Source organism: Rhinoderma darwinii, chromosome 12, assembly GCF_050947455.1.
Source record: "Rhinoderma darwinii isolate aRhiDar2 chromosome 12, aRhiDar2.hap1, whole genome shotgun sequence".
NCBI lineage: Eukaryota > Metazoa > Chordata > Amphibia > Anura > Rhinodermatidae > Rhinoderma > Rhinoderma darwinii.
In genome coordinates, this window is record NC_134698.1 from 81,206,899 (window position 1) to 81,233,024 (window position 26,126).

General features: G+C 45.7%; 1 protein-coding gene across 2 annotated transcripts in view; it reads right to left on the reverse strand.

Annotated features, from left to right (window-relative positions):
- The window catches only part of MIA2 (MIA SH3 domain ER export factor 2), a 44,199-nt gene extending 18,422 nt beyond the window's left edge, over nucleotides 1-25,777 (reverse strand). For both annotated transcript variants that reach the window (XM_075844290.1, XM_075844289.1), the window contains exons 1-10: nucleotides 25,607-25,777; nucleotides 19,584-19,717; nucleotides 19,055-19,141; nucleotides 18,162-18,285; nucleotides 15,032-17,554; nucleotides 14,316-14,477; nucleotides 13,952-14,043; nucleotides 3,421-3,552; nucleotides 2,934-2,955; nucleotides 1,620-1,708 (exon numbers count right to left, since the gene is read on the reverse strand). In XM_075844290.1, coding sequence (XP_075700405.1) covers nucleotides 1,620-1,708; nucleotides 2,934-2,955; nucleotides 3,421-3,552; nucleotides 13,952-14,043; nucleotides 14,316-14,477; nucleotides 15,032-17,554; nucleotides 18,162-18,285; nucleotides 19,055-19,141; nucleotides 19,584-19,717; nucleotides 25,607-25,715 — 3,474 coding nt within the window. In that variant the 5' untranslated portion in view covers nucleotides 25,716-25,777. The remainder of the gene's footprint in view (nucleotides 1-1,619; nucleotides 1,709-2,933; nucleotides 2,956-3,420; nucleotides 3,553-13,951; nucleotides 14,044-14,315; nucleotides 14,478-15,031; nucleotides 17,555-18,161; nucleotides 18,286-19,054; nucleotides 19,142-19,583; nucleotides 19,718-25,606) is intronic.
- Between the last annotated feature and the right edge of the window lie 349 nt (nucleotides 25,778-26,126).

Below are 26,126 nucleotides of genomic sequence, written 5' to 3' on the forward strand. Positions count from 1 at the left end.
TTTATTCATTTCAATTTTCATTTATTTATTTATTGTTCTCTCAATTGCGATTTTTGTGTTGGAATTGCACCGTTTCCGACGCAAAAGTCGCAACACACGGCTCTTTGTTGCGGCATAAATTAACATGCTGTGGATTAAGAAGCCGCACCGCAGGTCAATTTATGATTTTTTTTGTGGCCGATTGTTCCGCTGTATGTGGAGATTTGCTGAAATGTCACCCACGCTGCTGCTACTTTGTTACTCTGCAGATTTTCCGCAATGAAATTTGTTGTAAAAAATCCGCGGTGTATCCGCCCAGAGTGTTCGCCCGCAAAAGGTGGTCAAGCTAGGACAACCTCCTTTACGGATGCCCCGCCCCTCTCTCGAGTGGACTTCCCCTTTAAAAGTTTTGCTGCCGCAATGATTTTCACACTTGACATATAAAGAAAATCTCAATGATAGAAATACAAAAAAAAAAAATCCTAGAAGACCCGACCCATAACCCTATATTTTCTGCAAGTAGAGATCCGGCACAATGTAAGAATGCCACCTGGCAATTTACATTCATGGGCGCCTTCCTGCAATTTTGCATCAAAGCTTAATGGTGTTTAAAAGCAAAGTGCAAAAAGTCATGTTCGGCTTCGTTCACATCTGCATCAGGTTCCCGTTCTGACATTCCGTCTAAGCTTACCATCAGAACGGAGCCCTGACTGAAACAAACGGAAACCGTAACTTTCTGTTTGCATCGCCATTGATTTCAATGGTGACGGATCCGGTGCAAATGGTTTCCGTTTGTCTCCATTGTGTAAGGATTCCGTAATTTTGCCGGAATCAATACGGCAGTCGACTGCGCTATTCATTCCGACAAAACGACGGAACCCTTACACAACTGAGACAAACGGAAACCATTTGCACCGGATCCGTCACCATTGAAATCAATGGTGATGCAGTCAGGGTCCCCTCCTGTTTCCGACAGGGTCCCCTCCTGTTTCCGACAGGGTCCCCTCCTGTTTCCGACAGGGTCCCCTCCTGTTTCCGACAGGGTCCCCTCCTGTTTCCGACAGGGTCCCCTCCTGTTTCCGACAGGGTCCCCTCCTGTTGGGAAGCTCTGACGGAAAGCCAGAACGGAACCCTGACACAGATGTGAACGCAGTCTGAGGCCTCATGCACACGACCGTGCCCGTAATTACAGCCCGCGATTGCGGGCACGGCCGGCCGCTGACTGACAGTCGCATTTTCAGGCCGTGCTCCCATACAAAGTATGGGAGCACGGCCCGCAAAATGCGAAAGAACGGACATGTTCCATAATTCCCGGAACATTTCCACGGCACTGACACCCTTCCGTAGTGCTACTGAAAGGTGTCAGTGTTCAATGAAAGTGAATGGCTCCGTTTTTGCAGACCGCAATTGCGGTCCGCAAAAACAGAGGTTTTTTGCTGTCATGTGCATGGGGCCTTAGTGGCTAAATGTCTGACCCCAGCAGAACCTAAAACTCACAGCAGATCCAGGATATAAAACATCAGGATGAGCAGCGTTCATACACTCCGGGGTATAATATGACACCTGAAGCTTTAGTAAGGGGGCGCCCTGCCCGGCTTTAGTTACGTTTTGGCGGTGAATGGCGAGAGTCACCGCTGTACCTGTTTCTGTACGATGCTGAGTTTTTCCAGGACTTCCCTTTTACTGCTCAGAACTTCAGCAACCCGATCCCCAAGTTTACATTCACGACCTGAAAACGAGAAAAATCATTTCTATGGTGAAATCAGAAAGGTGGAGGGGCGGGTGCGTATTTATCTTGTTTTCCTGTAAGATAAGCAGCGCCAGAGGGGACTGGCAGCCACTTACCAAACCCCCCTCCCCCCTAGTGAAATAACATGCATGCTGAGCCGGGCTGAACGCACATCTTCATAGGGGTGTCAGGGAATCCTAGGACTTTCAGAAATGGGCGGGACTGTGACAACATATGAATTGTAGGGAATGTTCACACGTTTGAGCTGCTATAGTATTTAAAGGGGTTGACCACAAAAATAAGCCCTATTGGGGTGTCATGGAGTGGACTATTAGAGAGGAGAGACACTGTAAAGCAGGGGTCAGTGTCCTTCGGCTCTCCAGCGAATGTAAACTTACAATTGTCCGCACGCCCTGACAGCTTTTGGCTGGAATACTAAAGTCTTTGGTTGTCAGGGCACGATGGGAGTAATAGTTTAAAGGCGCTTTTACACCGGCCCATAAGCGGCCGGCGCAGCGAGCGCCGATCAACGAGACATCATTGATCGGCGCTCGTTTGCTCCTGTCACACGGAGCTATGGATGGGGAGGAGCACTCGTTACTCTGATCGATGTAAAAACAGGTGACACCTGCAGATCACCACGAGACCAGGGAGTCTAGTGTGGTCACCCATTGGCCCCGCCTTCAGAAACTAAACCCAATCAGATCACTGCTTATTAATCAGCAAAAATAAGGAGATTAATAATTTGGGAATCTAAAGACTCCTCAAAGGGGTTCAATAGTTAAGAGGGGGGGTCCTCTGTTCAGGATCCTCATCTCTTGGGCGGAGTGGAGAGCGGGTACATAGAGCGTCTCTCTGGAGGACCTGTCCTGTAGACCCGTCCTGTATTACATAGACAACACATTGATATGAATGGACAATGTGTAATACTTAATTTCTCCTGTGGTGGCGCTGCAGGGAAACTGAACACTTACTACCAGGTTCCTCCCACAGATCACAGCTGATCATTACAGGTTCAGCAGAGGACACTTTGTAATCAGTTTATTGTCAAGGGATCCGTCTAACAAGTAGCGATTGTACGAAAATGGATAAATAATTAATAAATAATCGCAATGAGAAAAGTTTGCACCGGATTTTCGTCTCTAAAGTGAGAATAAAGCAATAGGGGGAAAAGTACAGTTTATAAAACACATACAAAGTAGAGAGCGGGACGGGGGGCACTTACCGGCATAAAACCTGCTTTTAATCTGAAAAAGAAAAAGTGAAACGGTAAAATATCAGAAATCCGCTCATATTTAAGGGGTTAAATGAGATTAGGAAAACTTGGCTGAATTCTTCCAGAAACAGCACCACACGTGTCCACAGGTTGTGCCTGGTATTGCAATACCACACACAACCTGTAGGACAAGAGTGGAGCTGTTTCTGGAAGAATTTCGTAAACTCGAGCTACACGGAAACCATCGCCTCACAACAGAGGGATCCACAAAATCTGGGGCTGAACAGCGCAGATGCTGATGAATGGCGCCCCGTGCCCGCCACCTGCCATTTGGTTCCCCAGATGATGAGGAGCCTCTGCAGGGAGGATGATGCAAGTACATCTGACGGTTCAGAGTTTTCTGGATTATCGGAATGTTACTATAAGGGAATAGTAAATCTAGTCCTCGATCCTAATACCCGCCAGGAATTTAGAAGCCGGTACAAAACGCACTTACGCATCGGACGGTTCTGCACGTAAACATCAAGATGGAGAGGAACCCGAGGAGCGCAGTGAAAACCACCACATCCCAGGAACAGCCGTAAAAATCTGCGCCGGGTCGGAGGTCGTCCGGTAACAGGGACACGACCTACAAGAGGGAAGGGAAGAGAATCAATAGACACGAGCCGTGCAGAGAAACCCTGGAAGGAAAGTGGAGTCACAACCAATAGAACGTCCTATCAAGACATATCACCCAGCTTTCTCAGAACCCTGAAAAGCAAATCTTATTGTGCAGAGATAAACTTGCCTCTCATATACTGCTGCATCACTCGGCTGATTTCAGGTCTCAACCCTTATAGGAGCTCCGATATAGCGGCCATATTGGCTGCCACCCAGCTTTCCCAGAATCCGATAGAATGAAAAAAATTCTACAAATATTTAAAGGGTTTTATGTATAAACTTTGTGCTTCAGTTTCTGCCCATTTTCAAGATCTCTGCTAGCTGACAATCTCTGTTAAAAACCGTTCCTGGCCTAGTCCCGCTCACACAGCTACCGGGTGAGTTACAATTGTATCCAGTCTAGACAATCCTCTGCGTGCAAAATACATCAGCAGCACAAATCTCTCTCCTGTCCTGATAGTTTGTTACACTGTATCAGTGCAGGTAAAATGTATCAGTCTTGGAATCAAGGGTGTTTAGATCACAGAGGATGGTCTATTATTGATACAATTGTAGCAAACCCTCAGCTGTGAGAAGTACTATGTCCGTACAGGTTTTTCAGCCTCCGAAATTGAATACGAGTGTTTTTATTCACTAACAGCAAGCAGAGAATGGTAAGAAATTGAACAAAGTTGTCTATTTTTCACTATACGGTGATTTACATGCGCACACTTGGGATTTTTAGACGTTGATCTGCACCGGAAAAGACACTTCTACGGCTCTTCTCAACGTTCTCCCCTCTGATAGCGGACGTCCTTACACAAGACTAGTGGGGGAGGGGCGGTTAGAGTCGGGGGTTGAGTTCCCCAAACTGAAAGTTGCATCAGAAACCAAATCATATGACGTGACACGAGAAATTAATTACACAGATCCGGATATATAGAACGCCGCTCCAGCATCATGTGACCCGACAGGTGCCAGATTAGCAGATATTCCGGATTATCGGTCATTAAGGCTGGGTTCACACGACCATGTTACGACCGTAATGGACGGAACGTATTTCGGCCGGAAGACCCGGACCGAACACACTGCAGGGAGCCGGGCTCCTAGCATCATAGTGATGTACGACGCTAGGAGTCCCTGCCTCGCTGCAGGACAACTGTCCCGTACTGTAATCATGATTACAGTATGGGACAGAAGTTCCACGCAGAGGCAGGGACTCCTAGCGTCGTACATCACTATGATGCTAGGAGCCCGGCTCCCTGCAGTGTGTTCGGTCCGGGTCTTCCGGCCGAAATACGTTCCGTACATTACGGACGTAACATGGTCGTGTGAACCCAGCCTTAGACGCCATCGGCCGATGGAACCCATTGACTTAAATAGTTTCCGTCTGGTTCCCATCGTCTTACCAGACAAAATAGCGAAGTATTCTGCACTATTACGTCCGGCACGTTTACCGCAATTGTGACGGAGCCTCTAACGCAGATACGGATGAAGCGAATAGCGTCATCCGTCACCTATAGACTATAACAATACCCACGTAACCTACACGCCGTATATACAAGCTCACTGCGGATTTGTTTAACGGATTCCATTATGGTCTGCGGTGGCGGTCGCCGCTGTTCTGTATCAGTCGCAGTCCATGTTTTACGTACATGTCGGGAGCTTTTCCTGGCGGATACATCATACATAGCGCAATCACGAGATGTGACGGGGCCTAAACCCCCCCCCCCCCCTCCGTTTCATTATATAGAGGTGGTCGACTCCGGCCGCCCTCGTGCTTTCTCGGACCATTAGGCGGAACGTACAGGAGAAGAAACATTTTTTGCTCTACGTATCGCAACGTATAATTATTCTTCAAATTGTAACGCAAAGTATCACAAAATATCATATCCCGGAACACGGTGGGGGGAGGGGGGCGTTATTTTTCCTTCTTCGCGTTCACATCGGCGTTGGAGATCCGTTAAGGGAATCCGCCGCAGATCCGGCAAACATTACCGGAAACAACAGCGCGGCATGCTGCACCGGTAAAACCACGGACACCGCGACGGAAAGCTGACGGAACCCATTAAAGTCAATGGGTCGCGCCGGCAGCCGCTGGTGCCCATGATGCACCGGAACTGTCGCGTCCGGCATTCCTTTGTTCAGCGCTTCTGACGGAGCAGAACAATGACACAGATGTGAACAGGGCCTTAGGCTACATCCAGACGAGCGTCGCTAACCTTGGAGGTGCACCCGTGCGGGACGCGTTGTCACGGATCCCCCTCCGTAACCTAGAGCCTATGGAGGCACGCGGGACACGGCACGTCCTATTTTTTCACGGACCCTTCACACTGTTTGTCGAAACAACGGTCGTGTGAACGGCCACATTGAAATACGTGGATCTGCGTGACAGCCGTTGTTTTAACGCCACACGCTCGTCTGAACGAGCCCTTACTGGTCTATTATCGGGTTCTGCGCCAATCATACGGTTTTATTTATTTTTCTTAAAACCGATACACATTAGAAACAAACATTCTGCAACTTTCGCATAAACTTTGTGCTCCAATTCTTTACCACTTTCAAGATCTCTGCACCCAGTCAGTGAATGTGAATATGAATATTCATTGTTTATACCCAGAGGCAGAAAACTCATCCTGATCTAGTCCTGCTCACAGAACTGGGGGTTTGTTACAATTGTATCCAGTCTAGATTATCCTCTGTGAGCTAAACTACCCAGACTGATACATTTCACCTGCACTGAGACAATGTAACAAATAGTTACAGGAGAGATTTGTGCTGCTGCTGCTGTGTCGCGCTCACACAGAACGTGGCGTTCGTTTGGACGTCGTTCACACTTGTGTTGTTGTTGTTGTTGTCAGTCCGTCAGGGCAAAAATAAAGCAGTCTGCGGCGCTATTCTCGTCGCAAAAAAATTCCGTAATCCTGGCAGACCCCAATAGAAGTCTGGATTATCTATAAATGGATCCAGCATCGCGGTCATGCCTCAGTAATAAACGGAAGTCATGGCGCTGGTGTGAACAGAGCGTTACCCACCCGTAGGCGGCAACTATTACGACGCGGCGTCAGCGTTGCTAGGTTACAGACCGCTTTTGGGTGTGCAATCGGCTAATATGTGGCTTCGTTAAAATAGCGCAAGTGTCTGATTATTCAGGACGGCCGTAACTGTGCGCCAATGTTAAGATATATGGGACGCACGCCGCCATATTGCCAGCGCAACTTTGTGCCGTGTTCATACATAGGGACGTCCACATTTATAAAAGCAACACAAACCCTATTATGGGGTCACTGCATAATATTATGGGATCACTGTCTAATATTATGGGGTCACTACTTATTATAGGGTCACTGCCTAATATTATGGGGTCCACAGCGGCCTGTCAGGCTCATAAATATCCCCACACTGCTCCCCGACTCACCTGCCTCACCGTGTCCGCCACGTAACCCCCGGACTCCGCCATCCCCGGTCATGTAACTAAACAAGCCGCATCCCGTAGCTCTCAGTGACCGGCTGGACGCTACCATCTGCACAATAAAGTAGGTGTCGTACTATTCACTATCTAGACCTGCCGAATATCCACCCAAGAATTGTATTTATATTAATATGTTCATTCCAGGCTTTCGTTGCCATATAAAAGTCGTCTTCTGCGAGTCTATAGAGCTAAACCGAGAAGACCCCCCCCCACCTACATCTTCATTTGGTTTAATCCAATCGAGCGTCAGGGGAAAAGGAAAGAGCGGAGCAGTACGTGTCACTGGAGGGGGCGTGGCCTATGAAGCCGCGGCGGCCATATTGACTGGCAATACCAAATCATGAAAAATTAAAGGGTTATTCCATAAAGTGTATTAATATATAGAGCTAATCAGGATCCAAGTATAAAGACAGTAATAACAAAACAATTCAATACATACATGTAAATGCTCTTTTATGGCTTCAATATTCAGTACAAAAATGCTTTACACCATGCTCTGGATTCACCTAGTCTGGGCGGAGCTTCTGTTAAAATTTGTTTTCCTGCACTGCTGTGAAGAGTAGTGACAAGTGACAACCTTGGCGGACACATTAAAGGGCGGTTATAAATGCCTGCCACCACCTTTTCACCTCTCGCCCATATATAGCCACAAGGACATAGCCAATATATACACCTTCATATAATGTATACAATATACTATCGTTTATAAATGAGAAATTGCACAGAACTTTGTCACTACATAGAAAACATCATCAAAATAATGATATCGCTTACACACGGATGCAGCAATATCGGACAATGGAAAACAAAGTGTTCCTAGCAGTCGGATAATTTCCTTGGAACGATATAACATCAATCTGCTCCCTTGTTAATTATATTTTGTCTTTTTTTTTTCTTCCTAAATAAACCCAATTTTTCCAGTCATGGATTAAAGGAAACACTTCCCATCCTATCTATTAATCCAATCACCGACCCTTGACCCCTCTATAATTCTCCATACAGGATGTAACCTAAAACCTCCCTCCATAAGATGAGACCTTGAAAGGGATTTATAGAGGGGCAGCATTGCATTTGAATCACAGCTTAAAATTGTATTTGCTTTAGCAGCTGCTGCTTGACATTGAGCGCTGCTGCTTAGATTACTGGTTTCTAGTATACACAAGTTCTTCACTTGTTCTGTTATCCCCAGTTGTATCCCTCTTAATGTCCTCACAGCCAAACTATTCCCGAGGCTTAGGGCACGGCCAGACGTGGCGGACAGTCCGCAGTGGAATTCTTCAGCGGCCATTTTTTACATTTCTTTCAATACATTTTTAGGCAAGTTAGTTCAGACGTTGCGGAAAACTCCGCTGCGAACCATAGGCTGCGATGTAGAATTTTCCCTCCGCAGCAGCTCATGACGTTGCGGAATTTCACTGCGGATTTCAGCCTTTGCAATACAAAAACTGAAATCTGTGGCGTCCGCTGTGTTTTCTGCAACGTCTGAATTACCTGTCAAATATGCAAATGTTGCTGCAGATTCGTTGCGTAATTGCCCCAAATCTGCACCAACATTTGCAGTGGAAAAACGACGCCACGTCTGAACGTGGCCTTAGACGCATCGCTTTACATTCATCAGCATTACAGTTCATCATTTTTTACCGGCTTCCAGCTTGCTATAAGCAATTCATTGTCCTCTTCCGTAAATATTTTCTAATATATTAGGAAATTGCAAAAGTATTAACGCCCTAATATAAGAATTGACATCAGGCCTACAGGGGAGGACTTGCAGGTCCATAAGCAGAATGCAGGCTCTTCTGTACACGGCAGCCTGTATTGCGTCTATGGACTAGGGGCAGACGTGGTAAATCAGCTTCAGTCTGCAGCAGGAAAGCTGTGGGAATTTGATCTCCTCACGTTTCTTTTCTCTATTATGGGATTTGCTCCTGTTTATTGGGAATTGTGTCGTCTGTAATTTCCAAACATTCCCATAGAGGTTCTAGTAAGAAATGACGGTGCAGATCAGCAGCTTCTATTCACAGCTAATGTCCCCCATTCTTTATCTTCCCACATCCTTGTATTATTCCGGCCACCGCTCCTCCAGCCTGATAACAACCAGCGCGGCCGCTGCGAGACAAAAGCGATTTCCACTCCTTACTGCAAGTGAGTTATTAATCATTAAACCCATAAGTCACAACCAAATCCATCCAAACCCCAAACTGCAGCACATTACCCCAGTACCCAACCCCCCAATATTAGACGCACTGGTGCAGGAAGCTGAGATATGAGGTGCTGTTTGTAGCAGAGCTGTGAATTGCTGTGTATACAGTCCCCTAATATACAAGGAAGGGTTCACTACGGCCCGGTTCACACGGCGTGTATTTGACGTAATTTACATGCCGAAATATGCGCCAAAAAACGCTTAATTAAGCTTCCCATTCAATGTAATGAGAAAGTGCGCCGTTAGGACAAACAACACGTCTTTCTATGCAGGCGTATTTAAAAACGCGTCGCATAAAAAAATGCATCAGGTCAATTCATTGGGGCGTAAAATGTCCCAAAAACACGCCGTATAGTCCCATAGTGAATGGGAGTCTTAATTACACGCCAAAAAAGGCACGGAAAACGCATCAAAAACGCCTGTATTTTAAAAAGCGCTTTACAAAAACGCCAGAGTACTTGACACTTTTACACGTCGTATTTTTTGAGCGCCATGTGAACATGCCCTTAGTGCATACAATGCATTTTTTTACGCAAACGTATTTTATAAAACGCGTCGTGTAAAGAAAAAGCGTCAGATCAATTCTTTGACACCGAAATGCGCCAAGTTTTCCCATAGTCAATGGGAGTCATACTTACGCGCCTAAAAACTCGCAAAAAGTGCACATAAAACGTGAAAAAAAAATGCTGAAAACGCGTCAATACGCCTGTATTTTAAAAAGCGCTTTACAAGAAACGCTAGCGCATTTGTCACGTTTACATGTCGTATTTTTTGAGCGCTGTGTGAACATGTCTTAAGGGTGAATCATTGATTTATTCTATAGATTTATTTTACATATTGACTTGAATGGCGTTTGGACGCAACTGATATTTTACGCCTTGGACTCCAGATTTGTGAAATCCACGAAAATTCACAAAATAATAGACTTACTGCGAACCCTCCGCGCTAAATGCCATACATGAAAAATCCCTATTCACATACATTGTACTTTGATGCAGATTTTCGGTGCGGACTCGCAATGTCTGAATGTCGCCAAACTGTCTGATCAGCGGCTAATCAGCCCGGACTCCAAACTGATACATTTACCTGCACCGATACATTGTAACAAACGATCAGGACAGGAAAGAGATATGTGCCGCTGATGTGTTTTGCACTGCAGATTATTGCCTGCACCGATAAATTGTAACACACCCGGTAGCTGTGAGCGCAGGACTAGGTCAGGAGCAGTTTTCAACAGGAAATAAACAGCAACGTTTCACTGTCAGCTAGCAGAGATCTTGAAAATGGAGAGGAATTGAAGCGCAAAGCATATCAGAAAGCCGCATCACTTTCATTATGGATACATTTCTACCAATCCTCTGCACACAAATCTCTCTCCAGACCTGATGGTTTGTTACAATGTATCAGTGCAGGTAAAATGTATAGGATTGATGTAATGGAAACAATTGTAGCAAACCCTCAGGGTATGTTCACACGGCGGGGGTCCGTAACGGCTGAAATTACGGGGATGTTTCAGCCTGAAAACATCCCCGTAATTTCAGCCGTACCGGCATGTGCAGGCGCTTGAACGCCGCGTCAATTACGGGCGTAATTAGCGCCGCTATTCATTGGAGTCAATGAATAGCGGCTCCAATTACGGCCAAAGAAGTGACAGGTCACTTCTTCTACGCGGGCGTCTATTTACGCGCCGTCATTTGACAGCGGCGCGTAAATATACGCCTCGTGTGAACAGACAAACGTCTGCCCATTGCTTTCAATGGGCAGATGTTTGTCAGCGCTATTGAGGCGCTATTTTCAGACGTAATTCGGGGCAAAAACGCCCGAATTACGTCCGTAAATAGGCCGTGTGAACATACCCTCAGGGTATGTTCACACGGCCTATTTACGGACGTAATTCGGGCGTTTTTGCCCCGAATTACGTCTGAAAATAGCGCCTCAATAGCGCTGACAAACATCTGCCCATTGAAAGCAATGGGCAGACGTTTGTCTGTTCACACGAGGCGTATATTTACGCGCCGCTGTCAAATGACGGCGCGTAAATAGACGCCCGCGTAGAAGAAGTGACCTGTCACTTCTTTGGCCGTAATTGGAGCCGCTATTCATTGACTCCAATGAATAGCGGCGCTAATTACGCCCGTAATTGACGCGGCGTTCAAGCGCCTGCACATGCCGGTACGGCTGAAATTACGGGGATGTTTTCAGGCTGAAACATCCCCGTAATTTCAGCCGTTACGGACCCCCGCCGTGTGAACATACCCTAAAATAAATACTAGACCGGTGACCCACATGTAGCAGAGCTGTATGGGAACTTCTTGCCCCATATCACCTGTGGCCGCGCCCTTCTATTAGTAGCGAAGCGTCCATAGATATTGATTATAAATGGTCTGTACGGTAATTTCGTCTCATTGCACCTACCTCCTCCTCCTCCTCTACGGCGACTGAAGGCTCCATCGGAACAATATAGAATGACAGGTTTCGGGGTTCACGGTAGCAGCTGGGACATGACGGACATGGCTGCGTACACAGGGGGGGGGGGGGTCACTGCTGCAAATTACACCCTGCTGACAGGTTTCGGGGTTCACGGTAGCAGCTGGGACATGACGGACATGGCTGCGTACACAGGGGGGGGGGGTCACTGCTGCAAATTACACCCTGCTGTAAAGTGATCCTGCTGGACACCTGTGCGATGCCGGGGGTGTCACAGGGGGTTTAATGACAAACAACACAGACGAGAGGCGTAGCTAGGGGTTTAGCACAGGGGGAGGGGCATCTGAGTGGGCCCCAACCCAGCGATCCCCCCAGTATAATGAGCCCTTGGTGGCCCCCACACAGGATAATGCCCTTATAGCTGCCCCGATACAGGATGATGCCGCTATTGTTTGCCCCCACACACAGTATAATAACCCCTTAGTGCCCCACATAGTATAATGACCCCCCTAGTGCCCCCACACAGTATAATGACCCCCCTATTGCCCCCACACAGTATAAAGACCCCTTAGTGCCCCTCATAGTATAATGACCCCCCTAGTGCCCCCACACAGTATAAAAACCCCTTAGTAGCCCCCAAACAGTATAAAGACCCCTTAGTGCCCCACATAGTATAATGACCCCTTAGTGGCTCTCACATAGTATAATGACCCCCCCTAGTGCCCCCACACAGTATAAAAACCCCTTAGTGCCCCCACATAGTATAATGACCCCTTAGTGGCCCCCACACAGTATAAAGACCCCTTAGTGCCCCACATAGTATAATGCCTTATAGTTTCCCCAACACAGTATAATGCCCCATAGCTGCCCTTCCTGCCACAGCTGCCCCTACACAGTATATTTCCCCTTTGCGGCCCCCCATACCCAGTATAATGCCCCCCATAGTGCCTAATAAAAAAATAATAAAATAAATACTCACCTAGCCCTGTTCCCACAACGAGTGTAGGAGATCCCTCTGCTCTTCCGCTCTGTGCAGTGTGTGGCTCGGCCCAGATAGATGACGTCACTACATCGCACCTTTCTGTGTCGAGCTGCTCACTGCGGCCATTACATAGTGAATGCTGGAGCAAGGAGCTGTCAGCTCCCTGCTCCAGCATTGGATTCAACTGTATGGGTATGTTCACACAGGCTATTTTCAGCTGTTTCTCGGGCCGTAAACACCATAAAAACGGCTGAAAATGCGGGGGCTGAACACCTACAAACATCTGCCCATACATTTCAATGGGAAAAATGGCGTCCCGTTCCCACAGGGCGTTTTTTAGGCAGCCACGTAAAAAAAACGCTTCCTAAAAAGAAGTGCATGTCACTTGTTGAGCCGTTTTTGGAGCCGTTTTTCATTGACTCAATAGAAAAACAACTCCAAAAACGCAGCAAAAAACGCGAGTTGCTTAAAAAACGGCTGAAAATCAGGGCCTGTTTTCCCTTGAAGACAGCGCGGTATTTTCAGATGTTTTTTGTTAAGCGTGTGATCAGAGCCTATCTGCATCCTGAGAACACAGATACAGTTGAAACTGAGACATGCCATCGCTGGGGGACCGGCCCTGGGCCCCACCATCTCAGTGGGCCCGGGGCCACCACCCCCTCTGCCCCCTGCTAGCTACGCCTCTGACACAGACCCTTATCTGTTCCTGCAAACAGATTCTAAATGGCGCCTGTTACATTTAATGTTTGTTTTCTTATTTACTTACAGCGCAGATGTAGCAGAGCTGAATTTACCACCGAATGGCAAATATTCACTTTTAAATTCTAGAAAAGATTTATAGTCTGTTCATTTGGATCTTCCTGGTTCATGAATAAAATGTGGGAGCTACAGAAAAGACTGACACACAAGCAGTGCAGGAGAAGAAAGACAAAAGAAGAATTAAAAGGAGTTATCTCACAACGACAACAACCCCTCTGTAGACAACCTATTAGGGCCTATGGACATCATAGAGGGGGAGGGGAAGAGGGGTTCCCTTGTTTATCAACCCAAATGATAATCTCAGATCTTCTGCATTGACAAAGTCAGCTCTGCTACATCTCTAGGGATGTAAATGTTCCTGGAGGTTCTCAGCACTGGAGTAGTGATATAAAATAATGATCACAGGAGCAGGGAGATTTCAACACTCCCCATCAGTCATTCCATTGAAGAACACTACAGGCAATTTATAGAATGGCTGATAACAGGGAGAAATAGAGACATTCAAGTGCCCAGCAAGTGAAGAGAGGGCAGACTGCTTTGTACTGTACCTTGCTGATTGTTCTTGTAACCAGGGACCTGACAGCAGTGAGATAGTTGGAGTAGACTTCAGTGTATCTTGAAGATATCTTCCTCAGCATCACTGTTATAATAAAGACATGATACATTGTAACGATATTCCTGCACATTCAGCGCTGTAGTTACAATATATATATATATATATATATATATACCTTACATGAAATTACTCTACAATCCCCAAAAATCCCGTCAGATTGTTAAAATTGAGTTATATCAGATTCTGGGAAAGCTGGGTGATAAGCAATAACTCTATTGCTGTCTAACGAGACAGATTTGCTATTCAGGAATCTGGGAAAGTTGGGTGTTTTTGAGAAAATTGTCTATATAGGTCACCTGTGAATGGCAGCCCCCCAGGATTGGGTTGTATGGGTACATTGGCCCTAGGGTTCTCCTCTGATTCTTGTGGTCGCTTCCAGGGCCGGTGCGGAGATTTCGTGATTGCGCAGCGTCCTCCGGTCCCGGCCTCCTCGGCGTCACAGTGTGGAGATAATTCCTCTAAAAAGTAAGTTGAACGGGTTTTATCATTTATGAGGATCGGTAGATATACAAATACAACGACATTGACCTTGGTACAAAGGGGGGAGTAGGACTGGAGCAAAGATATTGGGGTCGGGGCAAGAAAAGGTGGGTGCAGGGTCAAGTCCCCCTTCAGTGATGTCTTACAAGTGTCCTTGGTTCACAGGGGCAATCCTAAATTCTGCACTGTCCTCATCTCCGGACCCGATTCACCCACTGATGACATGTCACTCGGATGCCATGAAGCGGCACTCGGTCATGTGCAAGAAGGGTTATGCTGTGATTCATCCCATATCTTGGAAGGCTTCTTGTTGTTCAGGAGCCTGGTAAAGCTGGGTGACAACACCTTTGAGAACTGTAAGGGCAACCATATTGGTTGTCACTCAGCTTTCCCAGGAACAACTATAACTAGGAAACGACTGAAGAGAATTTTTGTTATGTTCTTAAGCCTTTTTATGTTGTCTCAGCTGAAGTAGATGTTTTTCTTCCCTTCCTTATAATACTTTAGTAAGACTCCTTTTCATCATTATCACCTTCACTTGATTCAGGGGTATCAGTCCCACTCCCAATATTCTCTCTGTTCTCTTGGCTCTTGGGTTGGGGACTTGTAGGTCCCTTGACTTGATCTGCAGAACCCAACGTATCACCTTGTCCTTGAGCATCTTTTTCCTCCCCATTGACTTCAGGTCCCATTGATGCACTCACAACGCTTCTCTGCTCCCTAACAATGGTGGATTCATGGTGGACTGGTGCAATGGTGGATTCATGGTGGACTGGTGCAATGGTGGATTCATGGTGGGCTGGTGCAATGGTGGATTCATGGTGGGCTGGTGTAATGCTGGATTCATGGTGGGCTGGTGTAATGGTGGATTCATTGTGGGCTGTTGCAATGGTGGATTCATGGTGGGCTGGTGCAATGGTGGATTCATGGTGGGCTGGTGCAATGGTGGATTCATGGTGGGCTGGTGTAATGGTGGATTCATGGTGGGCTGGTGCAATGGTGGATTCATGGTGGGCTGGTGCAATGGTGGATTCATGGTGGGCTGGTGTAATGGTGGATTCATGGTGGGCTGGTGCAATGGTGGATTCATGGTGGGCTGGTGCAATGGTGGATTCATGGTGGGCTGGTGCATTGGTGGACTCATCATCGGGTGTGGAGACAGATCCGGTTGTAAGGCGATGACGTTCATCTGATTCTTCATGATCCACATTTGTGGTGCACACAGGTTTGTCTTTCCTTTCCATTGACCCCATTGTCTCTATCGTAAGTTCTTCACTTGTCTCTTCCACTGGATCTTCTCCAGTCTTTGTGTTTGGACTTTTCTGATTATGATCATCAAGATTTTGTGTATCGCTCATGGTAGACAATTGTTCTGTAGGAAATTGGTCTTCATCTTGTTCTTCAACCTTCGTTGTGTTGAAGATTTCTTCCATTGTCCATTTATCTTCAAGAAAAATCTTTGGCTGATTTATCTCTTCAAGATTTATGCTTTCAGCCTCCCCTATGATGACAGAACCACCTCCATGTTTGAGTCCATTTACAATCCCTTGTGACAATGTATCAGAATATTCATTTATGTCAATGTTCCTCGCTATAGTTTCTCTGGAATCATCTACTTGACCCAAATCAGAGCACTGTGTGGACTGTTCTCCTTCTTTAAGTCTAGATATCTTTACATATACACCTCCTTCATCTCGAAATGTCCTGTCCTCTGTCAATGTATTTTCAGGATGAACCTCTAGTTGATGAATCTCTTTAAGATAATGGGCTTCAGCCTTAGCTTGATCAACTACAACAGATCTGACTTCAGGTAGGAGTCCATTTACCTCAGTCTCTCGTGACAATGTGTCAGAATATTCATTGACATCAATGTTCTTGTCTACATGTTCCTTGGAGTCATCAGCCTGGGTTGACTCTGAGGTCTTTCCAGATTGCCCTTCTTCTTCTTCAAGTCTTGGTTTCTCTTCATATTCACCTCCTTTGTCTTGAAATGTCTCAATGTTTGGTTGATGGACCTCTTTAAGATTATTGAATTCAACCTTAGCATGGACATCTACAATAGAACCAAGTCCATTTAGTTGACTCTGCTGTGACAATGTATCAAGGTCTCTATTGAAGTCATTGCTTACTAATTTATGTCTAAACATTTGTATGGAAAGTTCTGCCCCCCCAAATTCTATCTCTCCCTTCCCTTGTGTCTGGACACTATCATGACTGTTGCCTAAATTTAGAACATTTGACACAACGGACTTGAACCATAATGTTGTTCCTTGACTTGGGGAAGACTCTTGATTTTTGGAACTCTTGGGACTTTTGGTATTTTCTTTTTGAGATATTCTACTTATTATCTCTTGGTCCCTAAGACTCAATCTCACGTCTATCCTTTGTTTTGTAGAATCATCAGACCCACCTTTCTCTGGTGCGTTGGTTACAGTTGTATCTTCTACATCAATGTCCTTTGTCTTGTCCACTTTCTCCGTTCCTGAGATGTCTGATTGGTCGGGCACCGGATTACTATCCACTGGTCTGTCCTGAGATGGACTCGGATTCTCTGGTGTCATCTCATTGTCTATTTCATCCACATTCTCGATTGTTTCTTCTTTCTTCTCGTTTTTGACCCCAAAACCTAAAACATCTTTAATTCCAAAGTTAAACCACTTTGACTTGGAGTCTTCACCGTCCTTATTTAGGTTTCTTTGGTCTTGGTCAGTCTGTTGGGTAGGAGTGGAAGCTTTTTCTCCATTGGCCTCATTATCCATTGATTGTGGTTCATCTCTTTGTTCTCCAAAGGGCAGGAACTTTTTGAGTCGGCCTCCAAGCCAGCCGGACTTTTCTGGGGGACTTTTCCCCGGTTGTTTTTCAGATTCAGCTTCTTCATTGACAGTTTCTTTGTTTATGTTTTCAGCATCAGTTTCCGTCTCTTTCTTTTCATTGGTTTTTCCCAGACCAAACCACCCTGCAATGCCTGAGGGACCCCAAGATTCTTTGTCTGGGGCTTCTGGATCTGGTGTCTCCTGGACGGTGACGTCTGGAGACTCTTCAGGAAGATGTCCACCTGTTGAATGAAACAATGTATCTCTGATATTATATATTGTATATGAACATGACAAACCCATGTTAATGTATTAGAATCCTCCCTTATCATTGGATTTATTCAATCTACCACCCATGTAATAAGTTTCTAGATCTGCGACATTCATATTTTCTGCCAGTGCCCTGCAAATGGATCAGCAGTTTATGGCAGCCTGTATGGATGTGTATGGCCCTGCATATACAGGTCATCATAAAACAGCCAATTGTAATGGGCTGCGAGGGAAACATTGAAAATTTGCTGTTTCCCTGGAGGGTTTATGGGACCAATCCTGCTTGTAAAGAGATTAATTCAAATAATATTTGGGAATTACTATAAATGTAATCTCTTAAAGGGATTCTCCCGGATCCTAAAAAAAAAAAAAAAAAAAAAGGTTGTTTTATTATTTCCCCAAAACAGCGCTACCCTTGTCTATGGGCTGTCTCTGGTATTGCAGCTTATCCTGTTTCAAATGAATGAGACTAAACTGCAATACCAGACACAACCCATGGAGAAGATGGCGCTGTTTCTGGAAAAAATAATAGACGCTTTTTCCTAATCGTTCCATATACATTACAATGGCCTTATTTACCTCCTGTACTCGTATCTTCCGGTAGGATATGGTCTGAAGGTTTTTTTTTCTTAATATTATTCAAAACACTGTCTTCATTTTCAAAAAAATATTCACCGCCGTCCAGACACACAAAGTCAATTTCCTGGGGAGAAATGTATTTTGCAAGGATTATGAATATATGAAAATTAGGAAATGTCCTCTTCCCATGTTTTATCAAGGAAGGAAATGGAAAGAAATAGTAGTGCCATGTAATTCTACCATATAGTGCCAAGGACTTTACATAGCACCATACAGGGAAGCAGCGCCATACAGCGTCTAAAGAGCACAAGTTTGAGAGATTCTACCAGGAAGGAAGTTTACAGCTGGCTGTCTCTTATCTAGGCCCCAATAGACAATGTAGCTAAACTGTGATCATAACCGTGCCTTAAAGGATCAGAGCTGCAGTGTAAAGCATGAGGGGCGTACAAAGCAGAAACCTGAGCCTCTGATTAGATAGGTGGTGAATTTTTTACTACCAATAGACAATGCAGCTAAACTGGTGCCACTAATCATAGCTGTGCCTGATTGGAGCAGAGCTGCAGTGTAAAGCATGCGGGAGGTACAGAAAAGCACCCTGAGCCTCTGATGAGATAGGAGGTGAATTTTATACTACCTCAGATTCCAATAGACAATGCAGCTAAAATGGAGTCACTGATCATAACTTTGCCCTTATGTAGCAGTGCTGCAGTGTAAAGCATGTGGGAGGTACAAAGTAGCAGCCTGAGCTTCTGATGAGACAGGTAGAGGTGGATTTTGGACTACTTTAGACTCCAATAGACAATGCAGCTAAGCTGGAGTCACTAGTCATAGCCATGTCCTAATGGAGAAGAGCTAAAAAGCGGCAAAGTTTTTTAGTAGATAAATATTGTTACCTGCGCAGGGATCTCTATTTCCTCACTTAGAAAAACCTCCTCAATGATGACTGTGTCTTTGGGAAAGAAGCCGTACGCTTTTCCTTTCTGAAATATATGAAATAAAGTGTTATATAAACACAAACATCACAGTAATAATGAACAACTATTAATTATTATCACATTCAGATGATTTCCTTGTGATACAATATAATTATAAAAATGACTATTAAAAAATATATTTATTTGCTGCTGGTTACATTTACAAGTGTCCGGTGGGAAGTGCTTACTAATAAAAAGCTATGATCTGATTGGCTGCTATGAGGCCAATTCTTTCTATATTGACCTGAAAAAATACAGGGGCAGGAAGTGTTATCATGGGGTCACAGGTAGGGAAGCTCTTTAAAGGGATTGTAATATAGACCTTTTAATTGTTCTCCTTGAAGCTGGCCATAGAAGGTGGTCGGAAATCAGTCAAATTGGGCACCAGTCAGTAACTACCCGCTGTGCCCTGGGGCAGGGCTGGTAGGGATCACACTGGGTAACTTACGCTTCCTTGCCACAGGTCTTCTCTCCTTCCAGTCAGTTTATAATAAACATTAATTTCATCTCCTGGTTTAAAAGTTAAGAATCTGCAGTCGGGGCCGGAGTAATCTTGTTTTGCTGAAACTCTCATCATCATACCTTAAAGAGAAAGGAGGAGTATGTGACACAATGTAATATCCTACAGAAGAGCACTGGCACCCCCTTATCATCTCAGAGCTCCGACTTATCATCTCAGAGCTCCGATTTATCATCTCAGAGCTCCGATTTATCATCTCAGAGCTCCGACTTATCATCTCAGAGCTCCGACTTATCACCTCAGTGCTCCGACTTATCATCTCAGTGCTCCTATTTATCATCTCAGTGCTCCGATTTATCATCTCAGAGCTCCGATTTATCATCTCAGAGCTCCGATTTATCATCTCAGTGCTCCGACTTATCATCTCAGTGCTCCGATTTATCATCTCAGAGCTCCGATTTATCATCTCAGAGCTCCGACTTATCTCAGAGCTCCGATTTATCACCTCAGAGCTCCGATTTATCACCTCAGAGCTCCGATTTATCACCTCAGAGCTCCGATTTATCACCTTAGAGCTCCGATTTATCACCTCAGAGCTCCGATTTATCACCTCAGTGCTCCGATTTATCATCTCAGTGCTCCGATTTATCATCTCAGTGCTCCGACTTATCACCTCAGTGCTCCGACTTATCATCTCAGTGCTCCGATTTATCATCTCAGAGCTCCGATTTATCACCTCAGTGCTCCGATTTATCATCTCAGTGCTCCGATTTATCATCTCAGTGCTCCGATTTATCATCTCAGTGCTCCGATTTATCATCTCAGTGCTCCGACTTATCATCTCAGTGCTCCGATTTATCATCTCAGTGCTCCGACTTATCATCTCAGTGCTCCGATTTATCATCTCAGTGCTCCGACTTATCATCTCAGAGCTCCGACTTATCATCTCAGTGCTCCGATTTATCATCTCAGTGCTCCGACTTATCACCTCAGAGCTCCGATTTATCATCTCAGTGCTCCGACTTATCATCTCAGTGCTCCGATTTATCATCTCAGTGCTCCGACTTATCATCTCAGTGCTCCGATTTATCATCTCAGTGCTCCGACTTATCATCTCAGTGCTCCGATTTATCATCTCAGTGCTCCGACTTATCACCTCAGTGCTCCGATTTATCATCTCAGAGCTCCGATTTATCATCTCAGTGCTCCGATTTATCACCTCAGTGCTCCGATTTATCATCTCAGTGCTCCGATTTATCATCTCAGTGCTCCGACTTATCACCTCAGTGCTCCGATTTATCATCTCAGAGCTCCGATTTATCACCTCAGAGCTCCGATTTATCACCTCAGTGCTCCGATTTATCATCTCAGTGCTCCGATTTATCATCTCAGTGCTCCGATTTATCATCTCAGTGCTCCGATTTATCATCTCAGAGCTCCGATTTATCATCTCAGTGCTCCGACTTATCATCTCAGTGCTCCGATTTATCATCTCAGTGCTCCGATTTATCATCTCAGTGCTCCGACTTATCACCTCAGTGCTCCGATTTATCACCTCAGTGCTCCGATTTATCACCTCAGTGCTCCGATTTATCACCTCAGTGCTCCGATTTATCACCTCAGTGCTCCGATTTATCATCTCAGTGCTCCGATTTATCATCTCAGTGATAATAGCAAGCCCATCACTGATTGGCTGATGCTCAGCCAACCAGCGTTAGGTTTGATTTGTACATGCAGAACGGGCAGGTACTGATTCTCCTTTTCCTCTGCGGCGCCAGAGACGTGCGCTAATGGGCGCGGCGTCAGTGCAGAAAGCACATCTAGAGCTGATTAGATGCGGCTCGGCCAACAAGCGCTGTACTTCATTTCTGCAGCGCTCCTTCCCATCATTGCAGAGTACACAGCAATAAATCACCGGAGAGATGTGGTTATAAACACCGGGAGGCAGCAGTTATTGTAATGTTGATGCTCGTGTTCACCACTGTCCGCAGGGCCGATTCCAGCTTTCCTGCTGCCTGAGGCGAAAATTGAAATGGCACCCCCCAGATTTTAATTGACATCCCCCTGGCTGTTATACATCACTACCAGCCTCCTCCAACTCTTGCGGATGCGCCGTTGCCTTGTACTGGCATGCGCGGTGCAGCCGGGCAGAGTACACCTCGCTGCACGGTGCGGGCCCAAGTAGTACAAGGCAATGGCGCATCCGAGAAAGTTGGAGGAGACTGGAAGTGATGAATAACAGCCGGGGGGATGTCAATCAAGCATGGAAAGGTGGGTTTGGTGGCAGAACTCTGACTCTTCAGGATAGCGGCACCGCCCCATGACCCTTTAAGTAATTAGCATATAGTGTGCGCTGGTTTAAAAGTTGATTTTATAGATTTTTCTGCATCTGAAAAAAACATACAGGGGAATGTTTGGAAATATTGTCAGGTCATGTATTACCGCATGGTGGCGGTTCAAGGGGTTAAAGGGAACCTGTCCCCAGCATTTCACCTATTAAACCATCAATACCTGGTGGAAGTGGGTAAAAAAATCATTTCTATGTAACCTATCTTTATCTTCTAAGTAGCTCTGTACCTTTAGTATTCCGTTTTTAGTGTTCCCACACCGTATGCTAATGAAGCACGTCTTCATTCCTCAAGTCTTTCCGAGAAGGCTCCTCACATCTCCCCCAGCACACACAAAATCCTACGCTTGTGCATTGATGTCCTCTTCTGGTGTGCGCACAAAGGGACACCGGATTATTACCATACACGGCGCAGAATGTTTGCATACCATTATTTACAGTCGGAGGAAGTTTTTAGGAAAGGGGATATCGGCAATGAACTTTTGACAGCAGCGGCCAGTGAGGGGTGAGTAGAGTTGAATAGGTGAAATGCTGGTGACAGGTTCCCTTTAAAACTACCAGGCAGGTTTCCATTAAATATACAATGAATTGAAATCAACTCCATCTGCCCTGCAATTTTGTTATTATTAATATATTCTAACTAATTACAGCATCAGAACCAAACTCTGACATTTACAGCACCAGAACAAAGCTCACTACATATATACAGCACCAGAACAAAGCTCAGTACATATATACAGTGCAAGAATAAAGCTCAGTACATATATGCAACACCTGAACCAAGCTCAGTACATATATACAACACCAGAACCAAGCTCATTACATATAGTGCCAGAACCAAGCTCAGTACATATATACAACACCAGAACAAAGCTCATTACATATAGTGCCAGAACCAAGCTCAGTACATATATACAGCACCAGAACTGAGCTCATTACATATATACAGCACCAGAACTGAGCTCAGTACATATAGTGCCAGAACTAAGCTCAGTACATAAATACAGCTCCAGAACCAAGCTCAGTACATAAATACAGCTCCAGAACCAAGCTCAGTACATAAATACAGCACCAGAACCAAGCTCAGTACATAAATACAGCACCAGCACAAATACAGCTCAATTTAGTGCAACACCTGCCGTATAGGTTTGTACAGCGTAAAACTACAGCTCCTAGCATGGATCGAACAATGGTAAGGATATGCTGGGAGTTGCTGTTTCACCAAAAAAATCTTATACCACCCATCCTCTCACTGCAGATCATACAGTGACTACAGTGCTGATTAGAGGCAGAATAAACATTTACATTAAGTGACTCACCGGTGACATCACAGATTCTAATTGTTCTTTTTCTCTTTTCTTCTCCAATGGGGTCCAGACCTCTATGATGACTTCTCCCGGCCACGACCCATTTCTGCAGTTTGCCACTCAGATGTCTTCAGCTTCTCACTATTTAAACATTTCTGCACCTTTAAACGAAGATAAAATTCTCATGGTGACACACACTGTAAATGTGAAACACACCCCTAAATATAATAGTTCCATACACTGCACCTCTAATTATAATTGCACCATGCACTGTGTCCCTGATTATAATAGCACCATACACTGTTTCCCACACACACAGTGTATGGGGCCCACATATAGCCCCCCTGTAGATAGTGCCCCACATGTAGCCCACCTGTAGATTGTGTCCCACATATAAACTCCCCTGTATATAGTGCCCCACATATAGCCCCCCTGTAGATAGTATTCCACATATAGCCTCCCCTGTAGACTCTGCCCCACACATAGCCTACCCTGTAGACTGTCCCACATATAGCCTCCCCTGTAGATAAGGCCCCATATAAAGCCTCCCCTGTAGGTTGTGTCCCACATATAGCCTCCCCTGTAGATAAGGCCCCATATAGCCTCCCCTATAGACAGTGCCCCACATATAGCCCCCTCTTAGTCTCCCACATATAGCCTCCCCTGTAGACTCTGCCACACATAGCCTCCCCTGTCTATAGTGTCCCATATATAGCCCCCCCTGTAGATAATGCCACTCACACTTTTAAGTGGAAAGAAAACAAAACTTTACATACTCACTTTCATCCCGTTCCCGCGCCGTCCTGTGTCAATTCAGGCCTGCTCTCTTCTGAGCAGGTCTACTGCGGCTGAACAACGGCGCTGATTGGCAGGGCAGAGTGACTTGCCCCGCCAATCAGCGCCTTTCAACAACGGAAGCGGTGCGATGACATCATCACGCCGCTAGCATCGTTGAAAGGCACTGATTGGCGGGGCAAGTCATTCTGTCCTGCCAATCAGCGTCATAAGGCTGGTACAATTAGGGCAGGAGGGGGTGGCGGCGGCTGGTTTCAGTGGCACCGCCGCCCACTCAGAGAGGCAGTAGGACGTCGGCACTTATTGTTTGGGCGGCCAGCAGGTGGCCCACTGTTCACGGGCCCATCTGGCATTTGCCAGAACTACCAGATGGCCAGTCCGTCCCTGGGTGGCACTACAATGGGGTGTGTGGTATTATCTACAATGGGGTGTGTGTGGCACTATCTACAGGTGTGTGTGACACTATCTACAAGGGTTGTGTGGCATTATCTACAAGGGGTGTGTGGCACTATCTGCAGGGAGTGTGTGTGTGTGTGTGTGTGTGTGTGTGTGTGTGTGTGTGTGTGTGTGTGTGGCACTATCTACAGAGGGCACTGGGGCATTACCTACAGGGGGCACTGTATATATGGGGGCACAAACTGGGGGCCTAACTTCTATACGGGGGCACAATATGCAGTTTTCTGCCATTTTACTGCCACCGTGAGTTCCCCCGCAAAGGGGCCTCCTAAGTTTATGTTGCCCAAGGGGCCACATTAACCTGTGCGATAAGGATCCAATGAAGGGACTGTCAGATAGGAGTGAGGGGATAGATAGATTAACTGGGCTGCGGAGCGGAGGATGGTGTGGAGGAGTGCAAGAGGGGAGGCTAGAGAAATGTATGTTGCAGTAGTCTAGGGGGGAGATGATGAGGGCACGTTCAAGCATTATGGTGAAAGAGCGGGTTTCAGAAATGTTTTTGAGCTGAAGGAGGCAGAATGTGGAAAGGACTTGTAGAAAACCAGATGTGACAAGTATTAGGTCCTATACCTATGTCCTTTATTTATACCTGAACCAGATACATATACCTGCCCGGACATATGGAAAGAGGTTGCATGAGTGGACATTCCCTTTAAGCCGTTACTAATCCTTCCAGGCGTGGAGTCCTCAGTTTACTCCATTATCTGTCACCTGCCATAAACACACGGCGCGACCTTTGTCCCCTCCGCTGCGTCCTTCACCTGCAGAAAAGCCTCTATCCCGACAACATAAAACCACTAGAAGTTCTCATACAGTGTAATATAAAATATCAGTCTCAATGATATAATGAGTGACAGGGGCGCCTATACTTATAACTAGTAGATCTTTAGGGACATAACAATCGCGTGTGGCCCATACATTCCAGGCTCAGGGATTACATTAACGTTGACTACGATTGGAACAACTTTCCCATTATCCATGTATGTACGTAACGCGAGTTATACGTGGAGATTCTGATAATGGATACATACTGGAACTGTCATCTGATCACATCCTTGTCCCTGAGTCTGTAGTCTATAGAAGAGTTTGTCATGGGGTACACTTACTTTCGCACTGGGGGTCCCCACATTTTTTCCTGTCTGACAGAATCTTCTGGCTATGAATCTGTGTAAATAATAATACCGCCAGAGTTACCAGCGCCCTCAGCTCTGCCATAACTGATCCACATGGAGAAATCTGCGCAGCAGGAATGACGGTTGGATCTGCTTCGCTGCAGGTTATTTCACTGAGGTCTGCTCTGCTGCAGCCGGATTAATAGTTAACTAAACCTGTGTGAATCTTGTCCCTAGAGGCCAAACATCTTCGTTGACTTGGATCTATATCCATAGTTATGGTGGCACGGCTGATAAAAAATAAATCATGTCATTCGGCGGTAGATAGAAACATGGCGTTTACGGTAAAAGAGAGAAATACTTTCCATCAGCGCCTCCACTCTCCCTCCTACAGAACAATTCCCCTCAAATAAAAAAAATCACCAGTAAATATAAGTCCTTCATTTATTGAAGATTCTAGTCTGCAGTTATATCTGTTTCCTGAACTCCTGAATGCAAATCTGTTGCTTATACT